Below are 26,214 nucleotides of genomic sequence, written 5' to 3'. Positions count from 1 at the left end.
TGTGATATAGTAATAAATATATAGTAATAAATTTCCCTGATATAGTAATAAAATAATTTTTTACTTGTATTCGAATGCAAAGTAGTTTTTTTTTCTTCAAACATTCAAATAGTTCCAGGGTTTCCAACTGATCCGCTTTGCACAGAAGTTTTATAAAATTATTAGCGAATTAAACAGTTTGTAGAATCAGGATAATTAAGCCTACTTTTTAAAATAGTAACCGCAAAATTAAAGTTATCAAGATACATTTTATATGATACTTCGAATTTTCGATAAGTAAAAAAAAACGATTTACAATGATAAATGCTAAGCTAAAAATTACTCCAATTTCAATAAAAAAAACTTTATTTTACAAAGCGGAGCAATCTGGCATCCTCGTTGTTCTCCAATATTGGCAATTACACAGTTTTATATTTGTTAAGAGTGTATAATTAATTTTATAATTATTGTTCTTAAAGTCTCCTCTAAAAATCTTCTGCCCTCTACTGGAGTCATAATGAAAAAAGAGAAGAAAAAAGAACGAAAACGTAAAATAAATTTTATTTAAATGTTCAAATATCGTGACAATTTGACATAATTGTCCAAATAAAGCTGCCAATTTCGACGGTCGTTGAGGAGACTTTTTTACATCGGTATCAAATTCTGCACTTGGATTTTATAGATCTTTGATTCTTAGAATTTTTACCTGTAATAAATCGATAGTTCAGACGCATATACATGGGTAGACCTATTAGATAGGCACGTTTGATTTTAAGCATTAAGCTTAGTTTTCAGAAAATTCTTTCTGCAATAGTTATTACAGGAATGCCAACTGCTCCGGTTTCTGCAAAAGTTTTAATAAATTGGTTGAGGATTAAATAGTAAAACTCATAGATAAGAATAATTACGCCTACTCTTTATAAGCATCACATCGAGTTAACTTCAATAAAATTACATTTCACATGATAATTTTAAAAAATTACTTAAGAGGAAAAATACTAAACAAAAAGTATATTTTGCTACCTGTAGAAAATATTTTTTTCTTCTTCTGGAAACGAAACTGGTAATGGTAACAAAGTGGAGCACCCCCCAGGGGATGCGAGGCAGTCTGCCGCAAAAACCTCTTCCCTCTCTTAAATTTGTTTGTTTAATCTCGCTACTTTATTTTAATTTTCACTCAGTGAATGTTACTCAACCCAAACTTTCACCATGCAATTGCGCTTCGGCGATTTATTATTTATTCCCATTCAGACAAATTAGTTAGTGCCCCTGCACAAGAGTATGAGTAACAAAGAGGAGCAAGTTGGCATAAATGTTATTATTTTACAACCAGTTTGCAAATTTTTCTTAACCCCTTGGGGACGGGTGATTCAGAAAAGCATTCGTACAAAATCAGAATCAAGTTGTAATTAAATAAGAAAAGGTAACTTAAATGTAGTCGTTGCTAATTTGACAGACTTACTTTGCTTTTACTTTAATTATTGTTAGTTTAATCATATATATAATCAATGCTAATTCAAAGTATAACTAAATAGTTTTATTTTGAACAAAGTAATGGTGAATTAAATAAATCAAACAATTACAACTCCGACCACAAATGAAGTGCTAAAGAAATACTTTGATTACCAGTTTTATCTTTTTACCCTGATTGATACGGTTTTAAACTGGCACGTATTTGTGACAGTCGGCGCGAAAGGGTTAAAGACACTACAAGTTGGCAACTATGACAAAGAATATTTTTTATATTGTATAACCCTCGTCCAACGTGTTTGAAGTTCTTGATTTATTTGGGAGCCTTTAACTGTTAAAAATTGAAATAAAAATACTATTAATAAAATATTTAATAAATTAAAATAAAAACTTGCATATAAACGTAAAATATATCTTTATATTTTAAAGAAAATTACAAGAAAAAGCCAAAAACTGCAAATGTAAGAATTTATTTTTATTTCATATAAATATTAATTTTTTAATTAAATCTAATTAACGGATCGCACTTATAAAGAAACAGTTTGAACCACCGTTCGAATTTCTTTATTCGCTTAGAAACTTCATAAATTGTTATATTTTATAGAAAATAATAAAAGAAACTCAAAATCAAAACCTTGAATGTTATAAAATATTTTTATTTCAGATTATTATTATTATTATTTGATTATTAAATCCGATCAACGGTTTCACTCGTACAATAGAAAACCTCTTATAAACTTCTGGAGAAGGTATGAAGATAAAAGTAAAACAAAGGAAATAATTATGACTTATTACATATTTGCGATTCCTATATTCTTGCTGAGTCAGAGTTTGTATCAACAGGTGCGCAGCAATAATAGAACCCTTACATTTCACTCTTTCTCTTTTGCTTTTTATTTTCTGCACCTGTTTAATGTTTTCTCTTAATAGATGAAAACAGGTGCCCCGCAGTCTGCTATACTAATCTGCAACATTTACCTTAAACATTTTCTAAAAATATTTGCCTAAAAATGCGAAGAGGGTTGAAACAATTTAAAATTGAAGAAATGACAGTATTTCATAATTATTATGGTACCACAAATGGATCAAAACTCTATGAAGATGATGAGTTCTCATCTAATTTAAGTAAGATAGTTTTTTTTTCATTAAGGTGAAATCACTAGAATGCTTTTTAGGTATTTTTCGGTGATTTGAAATTTTTAAAAATGTTGTAGATGCCTTAGAAAGGTCAACAAACTGTGAAAAGTTCTGTTTTATCAAAATAATGCATTTCGATGTTATTTTTTTTTATAAAGCAGGTACTCTAAAGAATGTTTGGGCTAGTTCAAACATAGCAGACTATCTTTTGAAAATAAAAAATTTACTTTCATCAGAAAAATTTAAAATTTTAATCTTTTCGGTACGGTAGCCTGTACTGGGGCACTGTACTGTAATGGGGCACAGTGCTGCAAAGTATGCTCGCTGCATGCCGGTAATCTGATGCTTGGATTTTTTTATTTAAGAGTTATAGAACCATGAACAGATGGGAAAATAATATGGAGACTTCGATACTTTGTGTTATCAATTATTTTTAGAAGCAAATGTTTTGGATGATTATGATGGCAAAACTGTTAGCACAATTTGATAGATCATGTTTAAAGATATTAGAAATGGCATTAATAATAGCATAAATGTAATAAATAACATAAAGATATTAGTCATTTTTATTCATGTAAAATTTGACCAACATGAGAAAAGGAAGATAATAGCATTTTTTTAGCTTTGATATTCGCTACTAGAAATAATAGAGCCGGGGTGTCTAAGGGTCGTTCGCCTTCCAATGAGGAGAACGCGGTTCGAATCCCAGTAATGGCTGGTCTATACGAATTCCGCATAGGCTCGCACCTACCACAGTGCTGACGTAAAAAATATCCTCAGTGGTGGACGGTTCGTGGGTTAGAGTCTTCTTGCCGTCAGGCTAACGGTGGGATATTTTCATGGTTTTTCTAGCCATGTAGCGCATATACTGGTTAGATCCATCAAAACGTCATCTACGAAGGCAAGTTTCTCCCAATACTTGATCCAGGAGTTCACTTGTCTTCAGGATTGGGCTCAAAATAGCAAGATTACGGAGTTGAACATTAGTAGTCGTAAACCCAAAAATCGAGTCGGCTGTTCAGCGACAGTTATAAGATAAAATAAAATTCCTGAACATTGGTGGAATCTTGGGCACAAATTCAATTTCAACAAAGCATAAATTCAATTGCACTGCAGTCACAGCTCATCGTAATGATCTGAAATCTTGTTTTATTTATATGAATGCTGATTCCCTTGTTAACGACATTGTTCTGTTTTTCATCTCCTCCTCTCCATGTTAAGCAAATGTGGGTTGGCTCCATCAAAAAAGTAGTCCTCCATGAGTGCATAGTTATACAAATAGTAACAACAGTTTTAGAATGTTAGATCTTCCGAAACATTTGTTGCTTAAAGAAAAATGGTTTACATGCAATTAGATTTTGTCACTCGTCTAATGTTATGTTTTATTTATATTTTAGAGCCGAAAACATGCTACTTTCCAAGACGGTATGTGCTGGTCATACTTGGTTTCATTGGTATGTTCAATGTGTATGCGATGCGAGTAAACCTCAGTGTAGCAATGGTAGCCATGGTCAATCAAACAACAGATAAAAACAGTTCAATACACCAAATAACTGAATGTCCGAATCTCTTACCCAACGAGCCACAGAACAAAACTATATTTAAAGTAAGTTGAACTCGTTTTTACTATTTATTTCTTGTAATTGAAAATATTGTTTAATAGTTTATTCTACGTGCTCTCTGCAGAACAATTCTTCAGTGATAAAATGTTAGAAAAATAATTAAAAATTTTGTTCATTATAAGTACTAAATGTTACTCTTTCCGTACATGATTTTTACATGCAGAATTGCCAACCACTACGCCTTTGCAAGATGTTTTAACGCGTTGAATGCCACGCTAATTTTACATGGCTTGTCCGGTAATAATTACAAACCAAATTTGCAAATATTAGACAGCTTTTGCTAGTTTTTTAAAAGAGCATAATATATATGAGTGATTGATTGAATGTTGGGTTTAATGGCAAAAGTCCATGATATATATCCTCACCAAATTTTATCCGTCTTGAAATGTTGTCTTTAAGGTCGCTCTTTCTGGTAATTGGAATGCAAATTGGAGTGAAAGCCATGATATATATACATACCCTCCAACTTATGAAGATTTTGAAAATAATTCTTTCTAGTGGTAGCGAGAAAAAGTAGAAATTTTTAAAGCAAATGAATCTCTCATAAAACTTTTATCAGAACTTAAGAATCTAGCCATATGGCCTGCACTTTTATAAGTAATAGTGGACAAGTTACGCTAAAATTAATTTTTTTTAAATATTAAGACATTAATTTTGCTACCGTCTGAAAAGAAGATTTCTGAAACTACGGAAATTCCGTAGCAGTTGGAGGGTATGTATGATGTATGTTTTATGGTAGACAAAAATTGTTTGTTTCTGGAAAGTTATTCCTAAAAATGAAATCTTGTGACACCTTTTCTCCTTTGATAAAAAAAGACCGATTTTCTTAATAGAAATCGTGCTTAGGAATAGGTTAATGCACAACTTTGTCTAGCACTGCATAAAAGTTTGACGTTACTGCTGCATGTTTTATTAGGAATCTAATTTATTTAATCGCAAGAGATTCTCTTGCTTACTTGTTTTCTATCCAATGGGAATTTTCCTGATTAATTCACGAAATCGAAGTAAAAGTATATATAATAATATTCTGTCGAATAAAGTGGTACAACTTGGAAAAAGAAAATAATGAATCTATAACTTTTTTAAGTATTAGTCGGACTTTTGTTCAGTAATATTTCGAACTTAAATTTTTTAATGTGCGNAAGATAAAACTGGTAATCAAAGTATTTCTTTAGCAGTTTATTTGTGGGCGGAGTTATAATTTTTTGATTTATTTAATTCACCATTACTTTGTTCAAAATAAAACTATTTAGTTATACTTTGAATTAACATTGATTATATATATGATTAAACTAACAATAATTAAAATAAAAGCAAAGTAAGTCTGTCAAATTAGTAACGACTACATTTAAGTTACCGTTTTTTATTTAATTGCAACTTGATTCTGATTTTGTACGAATGCTTTTCTGAATCACCCGTCCCCAAGGGGTTAAGAAATAACTATAAATCAAATTTGCAAAAAAAACTTATGTTTTGGAGAATGAAATTAATTAAACTTTTATTATTCCGTCGACAAATAAATCGCTGAAGAGATAGTTTAGTTACCTATTTCATCTTCTTTTGGTAGTGAAAACACAATAATTTATTTTTTTGAAATCGTCAAAACGCGAGTGTTAGGTCTTAAATATTTGTATTAAATGTTAAGATAAAGTGACAAGTGTTGCTGAAATGTTTAAGGTATCTGAGTAGTTTCGACAACTTTTTTTAAAAATATTAATATAAAATTTAAAAACAAATCCAATTTATTTGCTTATGAAATTAATAACCTATGAAAATTCTGAACTTATGAACATTCATCATAATAACTTATGAAACTAACTTATGAAACTAGCATAAAAATTATTATTATAATTATTTTATATTTATATGGCCATTTTTAAATAAAAAAAAGAGGCATTTTTTGCATAAACGCAGTAAAATAAATATTAAATCCCAAAATAAAAAAGTCTTTTAGGATTTTATTAAGAAGGCTATCAACTATGTTTTGAACTATCATCTTAAAAGCAAGTTCATATACTATTCCTGAGTAAGGTATCAGTGTTGTTTCAAAAGCAAAATTTAACAATTTCCGCACTTGTCTTTGAGGAAAAAACAACGCATGAAAAATGACATTTTACCTTTTTTCTCTTAGTCTGTAGTTCAAAACATGTGCGCTATGATCATAAACACTCTTGAAAAAACGTAGACAATTACTTCAAAAACAAAATAATGAGATATCGTGTTTAAAATGCTGTGAAATATATCTGATTTTGAGATAAACGCAATTAAAGACATAAAATCATTAGCTTATCCACTGTTATCACCTTGCACAAAAACTGCTATGATTTTGTAAATAATTGGAGAACTAACAAAAGTAAAGTATTTTTAGAAAGGTAAGAGAACAGGAATTCTAAATTAATAATGAACTCTATTTCACGAATTTTGCTCAAAATAATATTTTTGAACTAGTCACGAACCTTAAATTAAGGTAAAGAAAGTCTGAATCAAATTTATTAGTATCATATTTATTAATCTTAAAATGTAAATTATAAAGTAAAACCAGTATTAACAGGAAAAGAATTTATTAATTTTTATGCCTAAGAGGGCAAAAACATTATAAGAAAAAAATTCACATATAATATTGCATAACATATAATTTATCATGATTTCTTAAAAATAAAATAAAATATTTTCTTTTTGTCCAAAACAATAAGCCATTTCAGAAGAAACATTCTTTGTCACTTTTTACAATTTATTTGAAATTTTGACTTCTAATAAATATGTTGCAAATAAGATTTCACATCTTTCGTACAACAATCGAAAATAAAAAAATATCCCCTCATATTTTAAAAACAAATTCTGATGTTTCATGGCATGGATTTAAAACAAATTATATAATAAATCAATCGTGAAATTCATAAAGCGCATAAAGATCAAACAATAGTTTTTTTATGAATGTCAAAGAAAAATGTCCAAGTTAACTTATTTCAAAGCGTTTAGATATTTTTAAGACGGACTTTTAAATCAAAAACGATGTTAAGTGAATGTTTATGTAATCAGCAATAACTTTCACTCACGATATTTATCGATGTCAAACTTTATTGGAATCGATAAAAAACTTTTTGGTGAATCAATCTTGTGGTGATAAAAACAAAAGTATACGAAATATACAATATTTAGGAAGAATTTTTGAAATTTCGTTGAATATATTAATTTTTAATTGTTCAGTCCTTTATTGATACACACATTTAAGTATCTCATGTTATCATCGAAATGTTAATAAATTACAATCTTAATTATCATTCAATTTTTTAATAAGCGCTTTCGTTAATTGTAAAAATACTAGGCAGTTTAGTACTTTACAAACTTTCCAGTTTTAAATATTATTTATTTTCATCAAGTTGCCTATACATTGATAGGAGTCGCGGTGGCTCAGGAGATAGAGCACTCGCCTCCCAATGAGGCGCCCCTGGTTCGAATCCCAGCTATGGCAGGTTCATACGAATTCCTCTCCTGGCTCGCATCTCCCACAATGCTGACGTTAAGTATCCTTAGTTGGGTTAGAGTCCTCTTACAGTCAGCCCTACCGTGGAAGGGTTTCGTGGGTTTCTTCTGAACGCAAATGTGGGTTAGTTCCATCAAAAATACAAGAATTCCCTTGTCTTCTGGATCCGGTAATCGCAAACTCAAAATTGGGTCGGCTGTTGAACGACGGTTATAAAATATATATTGAGAGTGGTACAAGCGGTAAGTGAAAAAAAAATAATAATTAAATAAATAAAAATTCCATCCACTTTGTTTTGGACTAACAAAGTATTTAATTTTTAGCCCGTTTGGAGTTATAGGACAAAAAATATTACATAAATTGCTTACATGTCCGTGGCAATAATATTATTTTTTAGCGTTTAAATATACATAGCTGCCACCTTTTCCGGTTTTCCCAGATATTTTTTTTTTCATATATAAAGTGGTAGCGATACTGATGTTACTCTATTAAACTTTTTTAATATAATGATAATTATAAAGGACTTTGAACAACTACTACATATAAATAGTTACATCAAATATATAACAGCGTAGTAATGTTACGACAGTGAATTTCAAACTGGTCAAAATATAAGTATATTTTTGAGTAAGATTGTTTTTCAGTAGTTGCTTTACTACCACTTGGAAAATCCATTTAGAAAAGACTGAAAGTTGGCAGGTATGAAAAGTATGTGATTATTATATTAAGAGTTAAACTATATACTTGCTCAATTGTAACTTCATTACCACTATAAGTATCGTAGACATTAAGTGAAACTGCAAATAGATATGCCATTTATAATCAATAATACGACTAATTTCTTCTTTTTTCTATCATTAATAAAAATTTAACAAATAATTAGGGCTTGTTTGATTTTATAACAATACATTCAATTAACTGAAAAATTATTAGTATTTATTGCGATAATACAACTAGTTTTACCGCCTTTAGTTTCAGTTTCCACTTGAATATGATATCATTATGTTGAAAGGACCTATTATACTAATTGTTGACGTATAAACATGAGTTATCGATAATGCGTCAAAATTGTTTTAAAAAATGGAAATATTTCTTAAGAATTATACAATTTCTAAACAATCGATTTGAGATAGCTTTGTTTTGTTTAGGAGAATGTGTAAAAGATATCAAAAAGTGAAACTGCTTTGATTTCGTTTTATAAGATTGTATAGATATCTCTTCTTGATAACGTTGTTGAGAAATATTGATAGATTATTTGACTCTTGCATTATTCGGAGATTGTAATATTTCTCCGAATGAAAAAAACCCATCATATTTGCAATTTTGAGACGATTAGAATATAAAAATGACGTGTTCGGAAGTATTAGTAATAAATATTATCAGAATTTTAGAGTAACAAAAAGTAAGAAAACAAAGAGAAGGCTTCCTCCCTTGCTTGCTGACGATATACAATCTCATTTAAAACTCTTGCTAAGGCTTTTCAAGTCCTTTTTTTGCATAAAACTTGATTATTTCATGCGCAAATGAATAAATATATAATAAGATAAATAAATAAATAAATAAAAGAAGTAAATAAACAAAATAAACAATTAAATAAAATAAATAAATAAATAAAATAAATAAATAAATTAAATAAATAAATTAAATAAATAAATAAATAAATAAATAAATAAATAAATAAATAAATAAATAAATGAATAAAACAAATAATTACGTAAGAGCGATGTGACACAGCAACATTAAGTGTCATATTTTATCATTTTCACGTCTTCTTCCTGTTTTTTCACAAGGAATCTAAATGTATATAATACGGGCTGTTATACTCTGTGCATAACTAATTTAACTATTGTTTTTTATGCCAATACCAGCAAGCATACTTGGTAAATAAAGCGAATTTGTAAGACAGAGCCTCATGGAATACAACTTCAGCCTCATACACGTTACAGCCCGTTTTACCGGAAGACCCAGTCACACTCCTTTCATTCATCCACATATTGCAATTTTGATCTGAACCAGAGAACGATCAATCTCCGATTCCCTATCCCCAGAGGTACTGGTTTGTTATGGGAACTTGAGGGACTCAGTGACCCCGACTAATTTAACTTTCACCAGTCCCCATTTAATGCACAGGAACTCTTCGGCCGGAGGGATTCAAACTCGCGTTCTCCCAGACACGAGCTCAAAGTCCTACCAACCAGGCTATCTTGGTCCATTTTAACCAGAACACCAAGTTACTGAATGGGTACTAAAATAATTTTTCATAATTATCATTTCTCTTTTCTCATGGGAGGGTGGTGTTTTCTAAGATATTCAATATGTTTTCATTATTTCTGCCCTAATCAATATTGTAATTTGCACCCCAAAACATATTGAGTTATAAATAAACTAATTTTTTTCCCCTCTCGTTAAATAATATATTTTTAACTACGAAAGCATAGTTAGAATGGTTCGGTCAATCTTTTGTTTCATGCGTTTTGAAAATGCAACTTTAATAAATTTTTATTTTTCCCGATACATCCTCAACAAATTGCTTCAACATTTTTTAATTGCATAATCCATAGATTTATAATTGCGTTATTCATAATCTATAGATTTATAATTGAGTAATCCGAAATCCATAGATTTATAATTCCGTTATTCATAAATTAAAGACTTGTGATTGCGTAATCTATAATCCACGGATTTATAATTCCGTTATTCATAAATTAAAGATTTGTGATTGCGTAATCCAAAATCCATAGATTTATAATTCCGTTATTCATAAATTAAAGATTTGGGATTGCGTAATCCAAAATCCACAGATTTATAATTCCGTTATTCATAAATTAAAGATTTGTGATTGCGTAATCCAAAATTCATAGATTTATAATTCCGTTATTCATAAATTAAAGATTTGTGATTGCGTAATCCAAAATCCACAGATTTATAATTCCGTTATTCATAAATTAAAGACTTGTGATTGCGTAATCTGTAATCCATAGATTTATAATTCCGTTATTCATAAATTAAAGATTTGTGATTGCGTAATCCAAAATCCATAGATTTATAATTCCGTTCTTCATAAATTAAAGATTTGTGATTGCGTAATCCATAATCCATAGATTTATAATTATGTAATCCATAATCCACAGATGCCTCGTGTATTTGAAATGGTAAACGAAGAAAAATTATGGATAAAATTTTTTTAGGGGAGTCCAAATTTTTGTGTTGACACATATGACTGTTGTTTTCAAATTTTTTATGTGAGGTTATATTGCAAACCACTTGTTAAAAATAATACAGAAATTTTCATATATCACCACTTAATTTCAGTAATGAGGATTATTAATTAACGAAGAAACCAGTTTTTAGTTTTTATGCATCTACCAACTTATAAAATTTTTTACACAAAGAGGAGCAGATGTCAGTACAATTAACGGTTTTTGTTTTTGTTGTCATCTATAGTCATTATTGCACATGTATGAGGTCATTTTTAGAGCAACTCTTTCCTAAATTTCTCTAAAAAAAACATAAAATAAACATATTGCAAAAAACATTTACGTCATATATTAAAAGTGAAAAAACTGCATAATATTGTGAATTTCCGTCATAAGATTTTTCGAAGATTGTTTGGAACATTCCATATAAATTGCACAGAAATTAACAGAAACGCAAAAAGCAAACCTTTTTTCCCACTCATTATCGCTTTTATTAGCAAAAGAAAATCACAGATTATAGCTATCAAAAAATATTCAAGAAGTCTCATTTTTCTTCCAACCACACGGAGTGACAAGCTGAAACCCACTATTACGATTTCATTTTATTTTATAACCGTCGTTGCAAAGTGACCAGTCGCATACATGCCAACTCTTCAGGAAGATTTTATTTTCATATTTAAAGTGGTAGCAATACTCAGGTTATTCCAATTAACTTTTTGAATTATAATGATAATTATAAATGAGTTTGACCACCACTACATATAAATAATTACAATAAATATAAGACAGCATAATAATCCCTGCCCCAGCGAATTTCAACGTGATCAAAATATAAATATATTTTTGTATCAGATTGTTTTTCGTTTATTGTTTTACAGCCACTCTGAAAATCCATTCTCGGAAAGAGTGAAAGTTGGCAGGTATGCAGCCGTCATTGGGATTAGAACCCGGTTCACCTCTTTGGCAGGCGAATGCTGTATCCCCTGCCATGGGTGAAAGCCCTTATATAGCAAGACGGAAAAGAGAAAACCTGGTACTTAAAACATTTCATTCCAGCATTTTTTTTCGAAAAAAATGAAATATCTGTAACTATCAAGATTTCTTTTATAATTCTGGCATATATATAAAACTGCTTCTTTTTCAAGATAAAGTAGATATTGCTGAAAAATTTAAAAAAAGAATAAGTAAACTCCTCCCCAAAACTAGCCATAACTGAAATGGTTTTACTACCAGCTCTTTTCCGTCTCGCTTTCACCCCTGTCCCCTGAGCCACAACGGCTCCCGCTTTAATGACTGGGAGATATGATTTCTTTTTGACAGCTACGTTCCTTATTACGCAATAGTAGTCAAGAAAGCTGTCTGCAACTAGCAATATTCACCTGTTTTGAGTACAAATATTTCTTCACTTTTATTGTTATGATTAAAATTTCCATCATCATGAATGTAATTTCCATCATCATAATGAATGGAATTTCCATCATCATGCCCTCAACGAATGTAAAGAGAAATCTAGTTTCCATGACAACGGTGGCGTTAAACGTTTAACGCAACCTTGTTGCAAGTCGCATTAGAAGTTACACTTCAAAATATTTTTCCGTTTCAACTATTCTGATAAAGCTTGCTAACCATTTTAAATATTCTAGAAATTGATCCCTTCAGAACGAGAGTAGTTGGCATGCATGTTAATAAAACATTTATTTTCTGACTTCAGATATTTAGTTGAATTGAAAACAACTTTATTTTTATATAAATTGTATGGAACCATATTGTTATAGCACGAGAGTAAGAATTTGCTGCATTGCCACATACATTGAGTAATATTCTTTTCCCAACGAAATCGCAAACGACGCGTTATTTTAAATGTAATTTGACGGTGACTGCGTTCTTCTTAACACTTTTATGAAGCTTAACCCATTGGAATCATTTGACGTTAAGACACGTCATGCATGCTTTGCCAATAAATAAAACGTGCTGGTCAATATGTTGTTATTTGTCTATTTCGGAAAGAAATAATGCTTTTTATATCATCAAATCGTATAAATGGCAATGTATTTAATGTAGGTACCAAATTAGATTTGGTAACTAATCAACCGAAATAAATTCTGCAATTTTTAGTCCGAATCTTGTCACCAGTTTAAAATTTGGCTGCCTCCTCGTAGTTTGGTATTTATTTCTACCACCATAACTTTTGAAAAAGAATGTATTTCATTAAATGATGTTTCGTCATATTGCGTATATTAAGTCAAAAATTGATAACGTGCTCCGATTTGCTAAGTGAAATTTTTAGTGGTATTGAATTTAAGGTTAATTCTAGTTAGGTACTTATCATTTTAAGTAATTATTCCACCTCTACGTAAAAGAAATTAAAAGTAATATGTAAAAAGCAATCTGTTATGGCATTTTAAAAGGCGTGAGAAATCTTAAACTACAAATTTATCATTCTTTTGACAGAAAGCGGAACAATTCGCATACCTGCATTAGTCTATTATATAATGCACTAATGTAATAGTATTTTGCGAGGCTTAGTGGCACTTTCCTCTAAAAATATTTGTCTGTGCGCAACGGAGGTTTAAAATCGAAAAAATAAGTAGGAATAATAAACATAAATAAGAACTATTATATTTTGAGAGAAGGGTCATTGAAAAGTTCGATACTTTTGTTTTGATCTCATAGATAAAATCTGATATGATTTTAGGGAGACCAATACAATTGGGATACTACAGCTCAAGGCCATATTTTGGGATCTTTCTTTTATGGCTACATTGCAACTCAACTGCCTGGCGGAATCCTTTCAGAAAAATTTGGTGCCAAGTGGCTGTTTGGTGGCGGTGTCCTGGTCACAGCTGTTCTTTCCCTCCTGACACCAGTGGCGGCAAGTTGGGGGACTGCTGCTTTCATTGTCGTCCGAGTTCTTGAAGGACTTGGAGAGGTAAGTGCATTTGTTAGGTTTTTTTCTTTCTCTATTTTACAAGCATAGGCAGTATTTAAAACTGACTAGAAAATTATCACCTTATGCAATATGTATAGGTTGAAACAAAAAAATAAGAAAAAACCTATGAGAAACTGGTTAAAGTTGAAAACTACTACTAGTCGGCAAAAACCTAAAAATAATCTAACGGGTATTTATAATCGGTTAACTCATTCCTGAATAGCGAACTTCGGTTGAAAGTTTCAGTCAGTGAAATATATTAGCCAATACACGACCTCTGACTGTACAGTTCATAGTCATAGTCATATTATTGCTCAAGGCTTTTAGGCCCCACAGGGGCCTTTTACCTTTTCATCTTGATTTGTGAAGGCATGAAGTTCATCACGAGTTTTGAAAACAGAACGAAAAATAATCATGATATAGAAAAAAGAAAATATCACTTTGAACTATTTACTGCAGATGCAACACCATTGGCAGAATCGTAGCACCAATAAGAAATCAGAGTTACGAACAGCTAGGGAAAAGACTGAAGCTCCAATCGTTTGCAGTGTTGTATCAATAAAAGATTAAAAACAGTGAAAAATTAATTGAATTTCTCTAATAAATTAGCATTGCTACTGAAAAAGTGGGCCAGGGGTCGGATATTAGATATAGTATAGTTCAAACAGAATTGATATATTTTAGCTCACTGTTGTTCATAGAATAGAGATTGATAAAATTTTAAAAGCAATTATTTTGACGTTTTTTATAGTTTGTAACTTAGGTTGAGTTCGTGTTGCCAGTACTCTGCTCTGGTGCAGGTTGAAATCCGAAACCAATATGCCATTGGCTTCAATTATCATTAACCAGGTCCTTAACTTTGAAAAAAAAAAGAAACATCGATGTAAGGATTACCAGGCTAGTGTATGCTGGAAGGTGTCTATTAACCTTAGAAATTCATCAATCTTGGAAAAACTAGGAGCAGAACCCTTATGTTATCGTGTGAGAACCCTTATCGTGTTTTTCTGTGTTGTACCACTAATCTTAGGATTTTGTTTTCACTTATTAAGGAACTGCATCATCCATACTCTGATTCGTTCAAATTCATTCACGATTCATTAATTCTCTTCCTTGTTTCTTCCTTTATCCTTTCTGAATTTTCTTCTATACGACAATTTTTTGATTTTGGTGATGCCTCTTTAGTTAATTCAGAGATGCCAACTTCCTCCGCTTTGTAAAATAGTATTTTCTAGTGGTAGCGAAATTTAAGTTACTTTTATTTTAGTATTTTTCATTTTAAGTAATGTTTTCACCACTAAATATCAAAAATTATAAGAATGATATTAAATACAACGTTAAAGTGTCAATCTACTGGTTACTATAGTAAATAGTAGGCGTAACTATCTTTCTTTAACGAATTTTACTATATAATTTGCTGCCACTTTATAAAAACTATTCCAAAAAGCGGAGCAGTTGGCATCCCTGTTAATTACATGAACAAAAAAGAAAAGAAGAAGAAAAACACGAGCATTCGAGAGAAAAATGACCAAAAAGCTTCATTGCAATGCTTTTGACTAAAAGTTAATGATTCTTAAACTAATTCTCGGGTATTAGATTTTTTATTATCAGAAACTTTTTCAAAATGAAATGTTTTGAATATCACTGATCAAATAGTAAGTGCTTATTCTTGAGTGTTTATTTATTTATATCAGTATTTTGAATGTTAATTTTATTGCATGATACCGATAATTCAGATAAAGCTGAAAATAAGCCTTGTTCTGTTTTAAAATACGTAAATCTAACCTTAGACTGAATTCTGATATCATTACTTTGCCACTGAAACAAACAATTTGCGTCTTATCATTTACGGATTGATAACTTAAAAAAATTCTAGATTTGTCTAAATCAGGCAATAAACGAAAATAAAACCTTTTTTGATCTTTTTTTATGTCACTTAAATCACTGTCTGTGCTGATAGGCGTTGGATATAAAAATTCTTCTCTTGCTTTAATGATTTGTTTTTCATTCTTTATCGAGCCTTTGGAAAAAAAGAGGACACAATAACTTCACGACAATAACTCCATGGCGCTCTCTTTTTCTGAAAAGTCAAAGAATATTTTAAATAATTTTGAGCAGAAATTATATTGATTTCCAGAACGACCTCATGGGTAAATGTTTAACAAATAGTTGAAGGTAACGAATTTGACATTTTTGTTAACTTATTTATTTGTACAGCGCGCAAAATAAAAAACGGTGCACACTGAATAACCGTTGACCTAGTGATCGGATCCCTAATTTAATGATTTATACCTGCCAACTCTTCCGGATTTTCCGGAAGATTTTATTTTCATATTTAAAGTGGTAGCAATACTCAGGTTATTCCAATTAACTTTTTGAATTATAATGATAATTATAAATGAGTTTGACCACCACTACATATAAATAATTACAATAAANGTCTGTGCTGATATGTGTTGGATATAAAAATTCTTCTCTTGCTTTAATGATTTGTTTTTCATTCTTTATCGTATCTTTCGAGAAAAAAAAGAGGACACAATGGCGATCTCTTCTTCTGAAAAATCAAAGAATTTTTAAAATAGTTTTGCGCAGAAATTCGATTGATTTCTAGAACGACCTCATGGGTAAATGTTTAACAAATAATTGAAGGTAACGAATTTGACATTTTTGTTGGTTTATTTAGTTGTACAGCGCGCAAAATAAAAAACGGAACACCCTGAATAAATGTTGATCTAGTGATCGGATCTCTAATTTAATGGTTTAAAGGAGTGACTTTCAAGCATTTTCGAGTGGTAGTTTGTTAATTGTGTTTCTTGGTTTAATAAATTCAATTTAGTAGATTTTTATCCACCACTATTTCTAAATAATTCCTATGCTTATATAATTCACCACTCGCTCTTTTTTATTGTCGTGTCATGTTAATGTTATAGCAAAACCTTTCAAAAAGCAAGCAAAATTAGTCAAATGTTTGTTAATTATAGTTTGTCGTTATTGACCGTTTTTTGAATTATATCGACGTTTCCGGAGCAGTTGGTATTTTTGAAGAAGTGAAATCAGGTTCAAACGTTCGATCGCTCACCTGACCAAACAACTGGGACGACATTTACCACAGATTGCGATTTCCCCCCAATATTTTTAGGGTCATGTTTGTTCAGAGAAAGTAAGTTTTTGTGCCTGATTTTGAAACTTAAAATCCCATAGCTTATCCTCCAGCTTTCGAAGAACGTGCCCTCGATTCTCATTGGTTGTGGTCTTAGCTGGCATAGAAAAAATCCTGGTAGTTTAACCGTATGAGAGGAAAACAATCCGTTGATATTTTTCTCACAGTTAACAGTTAGAATACCATCTTTTTTAATGATAATTTGACAGATTTAGTTGAATAGGATAAAATAACAATTAAATATATAGTTATTTAATCTAATACCGAGAAACTTTTAATAGCACACACGCCTGTTTCTTTTTTATTTATTCTTATTTTGTATAAATGCTGTTGATAATCATTGAACTTACGTAGTCTATAAAGTATGAAAATTTTAGGGTGTGACATTTCCAGCCATCAATTTCGCCATCAGCACTTGGGCACCAAAGATAGAGAGGAGCAGACTCTCCACATTAATATTTACCGGAAACCAATTTGGAAATGTCGTCTCCATGTCCATTTCTGGTGTTCTCTGCAGCACAGATTTTCTGGGTGGATGGCCTTCATGCTTCTATGTTTTTGGTGAGTACTCTGTTTGATATTTGTAAAAGAAAACAAAAACATTTCCTAAAGTGTAAAACATTTATAGAATATTACATTCAGCTTACATATTTTTAATACTGAATTAAAGGTATCGTCTTTCATTTAAAAAAAGTTGAAGCATATTTCACTGCATTAAGTTTTACCAAGCATCTGTTCTCTATATATTATCTATTCTATAAATTATATGCATATATTCCATTCTATGCATATACTCTATATCTGGGGTTTCCAACTGGCGGCCCGGGGGCCGCATCCGGCCCTCGAAGCCTTGTTTTGTGGCCCGCGAGCTAAACTATATTAGTTGTCATTTTTTTGCGGGCAATTTTCGTAAATACTTTAAAATACTTTTTTCGTTAATAAAAACCTAATTTCTTCGTTTCTGTGAAATTTTATACCAGCGGTGCAAAAAAAATATTTTTCTCTGGTTTTGCACAAAGGAAAATATTTATTCAAATGCAAAATAATCGGGTATGTAGCTCTATTTTATTTAATTTTTTTTTATTTTGTGAAGATAATTTAGCATGTGCGTATCAAAAATTTTCTCGAAGAAATTATCCGATTTAACTTTTTGAAACCACTCACTCATTTTGGACGAAAACATTGACACACACATTTGTTAATTTTAAATTTAAATATCTATTCTCTGGTGGTTGTAGCAGACAAATCTCAATTTTCTCATAGAATATTTTGTGTGCTACTATGTAAGTTTTAATAAAAACCTAAGTTATTGTAGCCCGAATTTTTATTATTTATTTAATATTTTTAAAAATATTATTAATAAGAATTAAATATTTCTAAAAATCTACTTCTTATTTTAATTTGTAATTCAATACTTTTGTTTTGTACAACTTATTAAAAATCTGACAATAATATTTAATGTTCTTTCAAACATGAAAAAGTCCTTCATAAAATTTTGATAAAGTTGTGGCCCCACCATTTGATTTGAATTTTTAATTGTGGCCCGCGGCCTCATGTAAGNGCGTCTGCGTTTTGGAAAGCCCTTAAATGTATTTTTTTTTTTTTACAAAACGGCATTAAAAATATATAGATATTTGAAAGAAAGAAATATAAACAGGGTTTTCCAAAATTTGATTGGCATATTCAGGGGTTGGTAAAATGCATCAAAGGCATGAAAACTAATCCCCGAATACAGAGTATAGAGTCGCAAACTTGTTTACGAAAAATGTATACAGGTTTTAACTTTGTAAACATTAACAAAAGGTACAACAAACGGGCTAACTATTAAAAAATTTGATTGATTAATTATTACATTTTTTAAAATGACTTCTGCTGACGTCATTGCACTCTTAACAAAGACATAAAATGATTTTCAGAAACAGGTTCCTAGTGTGCTTTTGATCTCCGTTCAGCAATGAGAATCCGAGAAATGAGGTCTTTTCATTGGTCGACAGGCGTCGCATAAAAAAGTGAACCCATAGGAAAAAATCAAACTGATTGAAATCTTTCGAATGAGGAGACCATGCAACTTTCCCCGCGGGTTCAATACACTTGCTGCCCTGTAACTCACACACTTCTAAGAAAATCAAGGTGGACCTGTTGCAGAAAAACTTTCCTCCACCTTTCAGATTCTGAGCTTGCATGTGAATTTCATTCCATGAATGCTGTTTGCTATCCCATGTTATATCCTCTTGGGGCCTTTGATCATATTCTGTAAATATTCCGTATAGGTTTGATTGACGCATTCTGTTTAAGAGTTTATCATTAATGTGTAGTTTTATTTTTGCAGGTGCTATAGGATGCGTATGGTTTCTATTTTGGGGCGGTCTTATCTATGAAACACCAGCAAGCCATCCTAGTATTTCAAAGGAAGAATTATTTTTCATCGAACAAAACAAAGACGAGAAGCCCAAGGAGGTGAGGTGCCTTCCATATAGTTTTACGTAGATGGTGTTTATAAGTTGTAGCGACAAAATTTAAAAGACATAGTGCAGTTCTAAGGATTGATAAGAACTTTCCTCTAACACGTTACTGGAAAGCTCTTATTACACTATTAAACATGGGTGAAAGCAAAACGGAAAAGAAGAAAAGCTGGCGGTAAAACTATTTCAGTTTTAACTTGTTTTCGTCTGGTGTAAATCTATTCGTTTCTTCAAACTATTTGCCAATATCAGCTTTTTCTCAACATTGAAGCAGTTTTTTTTATATATATGCTAAAATTGTAAAAAGTATCTCGGTAGTTTCGGTATCTCTAACCAGTTTTTGCTCCTTTTCTGTCCTGGTATATATAGGCTTTCAGCACTGCTGCTAAATGCATGGTATTCTGCATGAAAGTGCTGATGATAAGCTCATGCCAACTTCTCTTTTTTCAACCCATTTGCGTCAATACCTGTTTGAAAAACTCGTTTCTTTCTTAAAAAAAGAAACGATGGTAACACGCATTTTTCATTACAAGATTTTAGCAATAGAAACCTTATAGTTCTATCTACATTACTATATTAACAATATAAATGCTTTCATTGCTATTTATTGGCACATTATTGCTTCTTTTAAATCTTAAATGGTAGGCAACATGAAAAAATTTTTTTTACTAGTTATAAACAAATTTGTATTACCACTTTTTCCTTTATAAACCTTTTAAATCGTGTCAGGTGCTCAAACGGTTAGTAAAAGATTTAAATTGAATTCACAAGTCACACAAAGTTTTATGATTTACCATTCCAATTTTAGTTTAACAAATGTAATTTTCAAAATACCAGGAATTCAGGAAATCGCGAAGTACCTTCTTCTAGTGCTAATAAAAAAAATCTGAAATTTCTAAAATAAATTAAACATTTATAAACTATTTTATCGTAACTGAGATGCTGGGATAGCCTAGTTGGTAGAGTGTTGAGCCTATGTCGTGAGATGGATCCTCGCTTGCACGCTTTATACATAGGTTTAAATTCATTGTGCGTAGGGAAGAAAAATGTTTTTGAACTCTAGTTGATTTAAAAGTAATATACAATTGGTACCACATGAAGAAAAAAATTCCGAAGCTAATAAAAATGTGTAGTACTTGGAAAGTTTGATACAAGGATATTGATCACCACTGTACATTAACAATTTTTTAATAATGTTTGTATGCACCTGGAAAAAATTCGTAACTGTTATCAATTTTATTAAACCGTTTTGTCCCGACTTTATATACTGAAATGATACAAGAAGTGGTTTTATGGAAAAGGTGGTATAATATATAATATATTATCGAAATGAATTGGTTTTTCTACTGTTACGGCATTCAAAAAGTCTTTGATAGATCAAAAAGTACTTGCTCCTTTTAATTCTAGCTCTAGTCAGAAATAACTAAATCATTGTGGTATCTGATAATCTTTTAAGTCACTCAGATAAATGAAAATGCTGAAAAAAGTTTCCCACCACAATGAATGTCTTTGAAAAAAGGAACTGTCCTGAATATATGACGCTGGGCGTTAACATATGACGCTGGGCGGTTAAACAGAAGCCTAAAATATCTTAATACTAGCTTTCGCTATCGAATTACTATTTAATATCGGCCACATTTGGAGCTATATATATTTACTTTGAGAAAAGGAAATTTTCTGGTAGCTACAAACACATTAATATTACTATCACTTTTTAATATTTTTCCAGGTGAGTGTTTACCCCTTTAGCATAATTAAACTTACCTTACCTTAATTGTTATTTCACTTGAACATTTTGTGCTCATTTTAACCCTTTACATTTCGATGTCTCCACTGAGGCACCCTCAACAGTTACCACTTTGAAATTAAGAAATTTTGCATCTTTATAATTAATTACCACATTATTATAATAATTTTAAAATTGTATAATAATACTTTATTGTGTATTTTAAATGCTATAGTGCTAATATTAGATCAAACAGCATTTGAAAGTACTCGGAGTGCAAAGGATTAAGTTTATAGATTGTTGCCATACTTGTTGGAATTATTTTGGTTTGAGCAACTTAAAATACAAGATGGTAGTAAAAAAATTAAGAATGGAAAACTCTCGATCACTTAAAGAGAGTTTGAATTTTTTTTTTTTTTTTACTATATGCTGATTCTATTGGCTTCAGTGAATGAATGCTCATTGCCGTATTGTCTGCTATGTTCTTTACATGGACGAAAACTAGAAAGTATACGATTGGAAAGGAATTCTAAAAACCCTTAGGTACCTGAGAGTAGACATGCGACCAAATAAAGCTTTACATTCGAAGAAGTAAGGACTTAATGGTTTTCTCTAGGGAGATGGATTAAGAAAGAGAGATTAGTCTTACGAACCCGATACCCTCCTGATTAATACAATCCAGACTTATTTCTATAGGGTTTCTTCAACGCTAAATGGTGATCATGTTAACGCTCAACTGCTTCTGCGATCAAACTAACTTATGGTGTTGCAAACAACAGAGCATAATGGTACCACAAAGGTGTGTTTCAAACTCTGTGGTATCATTTTGTTCTGTATTCATGTGATATGCCATTTGTAATCATGATGTCCATCAAAGGTTTCTACTTATTTGAGTCCTTTCAAATCATTAACATTTGTTTCCAGTTTTAAGTCATGGGTTGTAATTCAAAACTATATTCTTTTGAAATACCCTAATTCAATTGACACCTTTGTAACGACATATTTGAGAAACCAATTGTACAACTTTAGGAAACGTTACTGTTAATTCTTAAATTAGTAAATATTGACTTTCAGATAATATTATTTCTTATGGTAGAGAGTTTTAGCTACGATATAAAAATTAATTTTACAAATAAATAAATAAAATATATATATATATCCAAAGTNATATATATAAAGAGAGAGGGAGGTATATTATGGAATTAGTTTTTTATGGATATAGATGTTTTATTTATTTATTTATAGCATGAAAAACTTTAACGAATACATGTATACTAAAATTATTAAAATCATAATTTTTTTTTTAAAATTTAGAAAGCTGCAATTCCGTGGAAAAGTATTTTTACTTCTGTACCCATGTGGGCTTTAGTTTTTGCCCATATTGGACACAATTTTGGATTCCTGATCTTGCTTACAGAGATGCCAACCTATTTGAGTTCTATTCTTCATTTTGACTTAAAATCGGTGAGTAATTTATTTTGGTAGCTATATTTGTTCCAATTTTTATTGTAATGTAGGCCGGTCAAATACTACGCTTTTGTAAAATATTTTATGTAGTTACATATCGATAATCCAACAGCTGCTCCTAAATGGTCTATCTCCCTTTATTCCAAACACATCAGTGTGAGCCGTTTGTAAATACGGTTGAATTTCTTAAAATTCTACAAATTTCGTTTTTATGCCTTTACAACTTTATAAAATCTTTTGAAAAAGCAATCCTCCTTTAACACTATTTTTAGAATATAAATAGACCTACGACAAAAGAATAAAGTATTATATAACTATTAATATGTTACGGTGTTTTAATTACTTTTTATAAAAAATTAAAATAGAAAAGAAATGCCTTTACAACCAGTGTCGAAAAATTTTCTAATTTAAAGTTCAACTACCGTTTAAATTTCAACTATTTGTTACGCTTGCTTCTAGCACCAATATCCGCAGTATTTATTTTATTTGCACAAATAATTTAATATTTTTAAAATCGGATGTCCCATATATATAGATTAATTGTCGTTACTAAAGCAAATATTCGCGGCTCTAAAACATTCCTTTAAGTTTTGAAGCATAAAATTCTAAAACCAAATTCAAAGTTTTATTTTTAAAAATGATTTTTTTTTCGATTATTGCAAGTGATACATTGTGTTAGAGATGCAGTACTAGGTTTCTTTTCGCTTCAAAAATCAACTTCTTTTTTATGATCATAGTAACAAAGACAAATTATTTCAACGCAGTGAAAACAAGTGATAAAAATGAACATTTCTCTTTCAGAATGGTGTATTATCTGCATTACCCTATATTGCACAAGCTCTAACTGCATGGGTAGCTTCTTACATTGCAGATAAATTGAGAAAATCCAACAAGTTATCGATCACAACCATTCGCAAAGTGTTCAATTCAATTGGTAAGTGTACAAGGAACAACACTGGCAAATAAACATATTATTGCATTTGTGCAAGTAGTTAATCTTACCTGATTCGAGAGTGAAGATTACAAAGCTGAAATTTGTTCTATTCCAAAAGCTAGAGATATTTTCAAAATAATACTTTTGGTTCAGTTTAATTTTTGTCTGAGTCTACAAGTTTATAAATAATGTGTTGCTTCCTATTGGTTCATTTTCAAATTAACACATAAAAATGACTTTAACGTATCATCTTAACGTTTAGTTACCACTTCATTCAGTGATGCTGGGATTTTATAAGGTAATATACCAAAAATTCTTTAAAAATCTTAGTGGTTGCGTTAATTTTTTTAACAGTTGAAAGGGCTTCCAGTGCAAAGGGTTAAAATAGCTGGTCCTCTTTATGCATGCTTAAACTTTTAAAAGTCTATTAAAGCAAATTAAATAAAACAGGAATCAAGCATGAATGCGAAAATTTATCTTACTTTGAAATGTAAAATTGAATTCTAAAACGTGAAGACCAGATGATAGACCAAAAGTTATTCAGGGTGCTTCTTTTCTGCGCACTGCATAATTTTATTTTAAATTAGTTTCTAAAAAATGTTCGAAAAACAATCAAGAAGGTGTTTTATGCTTAAACTAAATATATCCTAAAAACTTAAAGCGATAAACTTTTTTTTTTATTACGTGTGTCACTATTTTTAATTGTCTGTTTTATTTATAGGTTTATTTGGACCAGCAATCTGCCTTATTGGAATTACTGTATCGGGATGCCGTCCTGAACTCATAGTAGTTCTACTGACATTTGCAATGGCATTCAACGGTTGCGTATACTCAGGGTTTAACGTAACTCATGTGGACATGTGTCCAGAGTATGCAGGTAAAAATTAATTTAAATGCAAATAATTTTCATGAGATATAATCGCAGCAGATAGAACAAGCAGATAAAAATCGACCTCATAAATGCTACCGATTTGTGCGGGTTATTTAAAAAGTGTACCGCAGTGAACTGATCGTAAAGACATTATTAATCCAAACCTATTATGCTTAATCCAAACCTATTAGGATTAAGCCAAATTAATCCAAACCTATTATGATTAATCCAAATAGTTTAAAAAAGTACTTATTTGATGCTAAAAATGGGTTATTTGAAGGTATGAAAGTAAAAAGGGTTATTTGATAGTAAAAATGGGTTATTTGATGGTGCAAAAGTAAAAATGGGTTATTTGAAGGTATGAATGTAAAAATGGGTTATTTGAAGGTATGAATGTAAAAATAAGTTATTTGAAGGTAAAAAATAGGTTATTTTATGGATTATTTACACGCTGTAGTTATGCTCTGAAATATTAATGACATTTTATTTTATTTTACTTCTTGAGATCATTAAATATGCATGAAAAACTATTACATGTCGATTGTACACTTTTAAGTAGTATTAAAAAATTTAAATAAAATCTTAAACGTTTCGGTTTTCATAAATTTTTAGAACGATGCTCCAACTGAAGATATTAACTGATTTTATTTTGTTTTAATATTATTTTTTTCAATAAGATATCTTTTTCGCACTATAGCGTTTTGAAAATAAAAGCGTCAGTTTCATCCATCCTCCCTATTAGATATGTTAAATAAAATCACAAATGAGTCAGCCAAATTGTCGTGCCCATATTTAACCGTTTACCTACCGGAGTCTTATTTTGCATTAATGGAAAAAGTGCCATTTTGAAAAGCGTGCTAACAGGTTTCCATATAAATTAAATCGAAACTTTCTTCAGTTTAGCTACTAATCACGTTAAAAAATCAAAATCCCTGATTGATTTCTGAAATGATACAAATCACAACACATATAATTTTATATAATTAATAGATTTTGATTGAGCAATACTCAGTTTTTCCAATTCCAAGAAACAATAAAATATATTTAAGTTACCAATCTTTAACATTTAAAAAAAAAGAGTTCCGAAATTGGGACATCGAACGGTTCAGGAATTGCTTTTCATTTTTTTCCCATCCTGATAGTGTTCGAATGCATTTGTGGTTCGCCCGTCCCAAAGAGGTTAAATAAAAGCTGTCAAGATTAACTTGAGCGTTTTTTGATCAGTACATAAAAACCGAATTACAGTTAAAACAGTTGCTGAGCTGCGATGACTCAGAGGATAGAGTGTTCGCCTTCCAATGAGATGAACCGGGTTCGAATCCCGGCGATGGCTAGTCGATACGAATTGCGCATCCGGCTTACACCGACTACATTGCTGACGTGAAATATCTTCAATGGTAGACGAATTTCAGGTTAGAGTGCCTTTTCCGTCAGGCTAACCATGGGTGGCTTTCATGGTTTTCCTCCCCATATAACGCAAAGGAGGGTAAGTCTTGTCAGAAAGTCCTGCAAGAAGGTAAATTTCTCCCAATACTTGATCAAGGAGTTCCCTTGTCTACAGGATTGGGTTCAAAATTACAAGTCTACGGAGTTGAACATAAGTAATCGTAAACCCAAAAATTGGGTCGACTGTTCAATGACAGTTATTTAAAATATAAAATAAAGAGTCACCTTTGCTGTTATCTGATGACTTATGTTTTTTACTGATATTTTTGAGATATTTTGCACAGTATTTTAACTCATTGTATTCTAATGAACAAAAAATAAAACAAATATATA

The 26,214-nt window shown here is 30.6% G+C and overlaps 1 protein-coding gene across 4 annotated transcripts in view; it reads left to right on the top strand.

The window, feature by feature from the left end:
* LOC107446766 (putative inorganic phosphate cotransporter) overlaps positions 1-26,214 on the top strand; it is a 51,896-nt gene that overhangs the window by 21,698 nt on the left and 3,984 nt on the right. For 3 of the 4 annotated variants that reach the window (XM_021145281.3, XM_043048140.2, XM_016061522.3), the window contains exons 3-9: positions 3,984-4,192; positions 13,585-13,818; positions 17,353-17,536; positions 19,305-19,432; positions 22,478-22,627; positions 23,432-23,564; positions 24,286-24,441. In XM_021145281.3, coding sequence (XP_021000940.1) covers positions 3,984-4,192; positions 13,585-13,818; positions 17,353-17,536; positions 19,305-19,432; positions 22,478-22,627; positions 23,432-23,564; positions 24,286-24,441 — 1,194 coding nt within the window. Of the gene's footprint in view, positions 1-2,323; positions 2,575-3,983; positions 4,193-13,584; positions 13,819-17,352; positions 17,537-19,304; positions 19,433-22,477; positions 22,628-23,431; positions 23,565-24,285; positions 24,442-26,214 lie in introns of those variants that run through there. The other variant, XM_016061521.3, reaches the window with a different exon arrangement.

This window comes from Parasteatoda tepidariorum, chromosome 6 (assembly GCF_043381705.1).
Source record: "Parasteatoda tepidariorum isolate YZ-2023 chromosome 6, CAS_Ptep_4.0, whole genome shotgun sequence".
Classification (NCBI taxonomy): domain Eukaryota; kingdom Metazoa; phylum Arthropoda; class Arachnida; order Araneae; family Theridiidae; genus Parasteatoda; species Parasteatoda tepidariorum.
The sequence above is the reverse complement of the archived record's forward strand: the minus strand, read 5'-3'. Positions and strand labels throughout refer to the sequence as shown.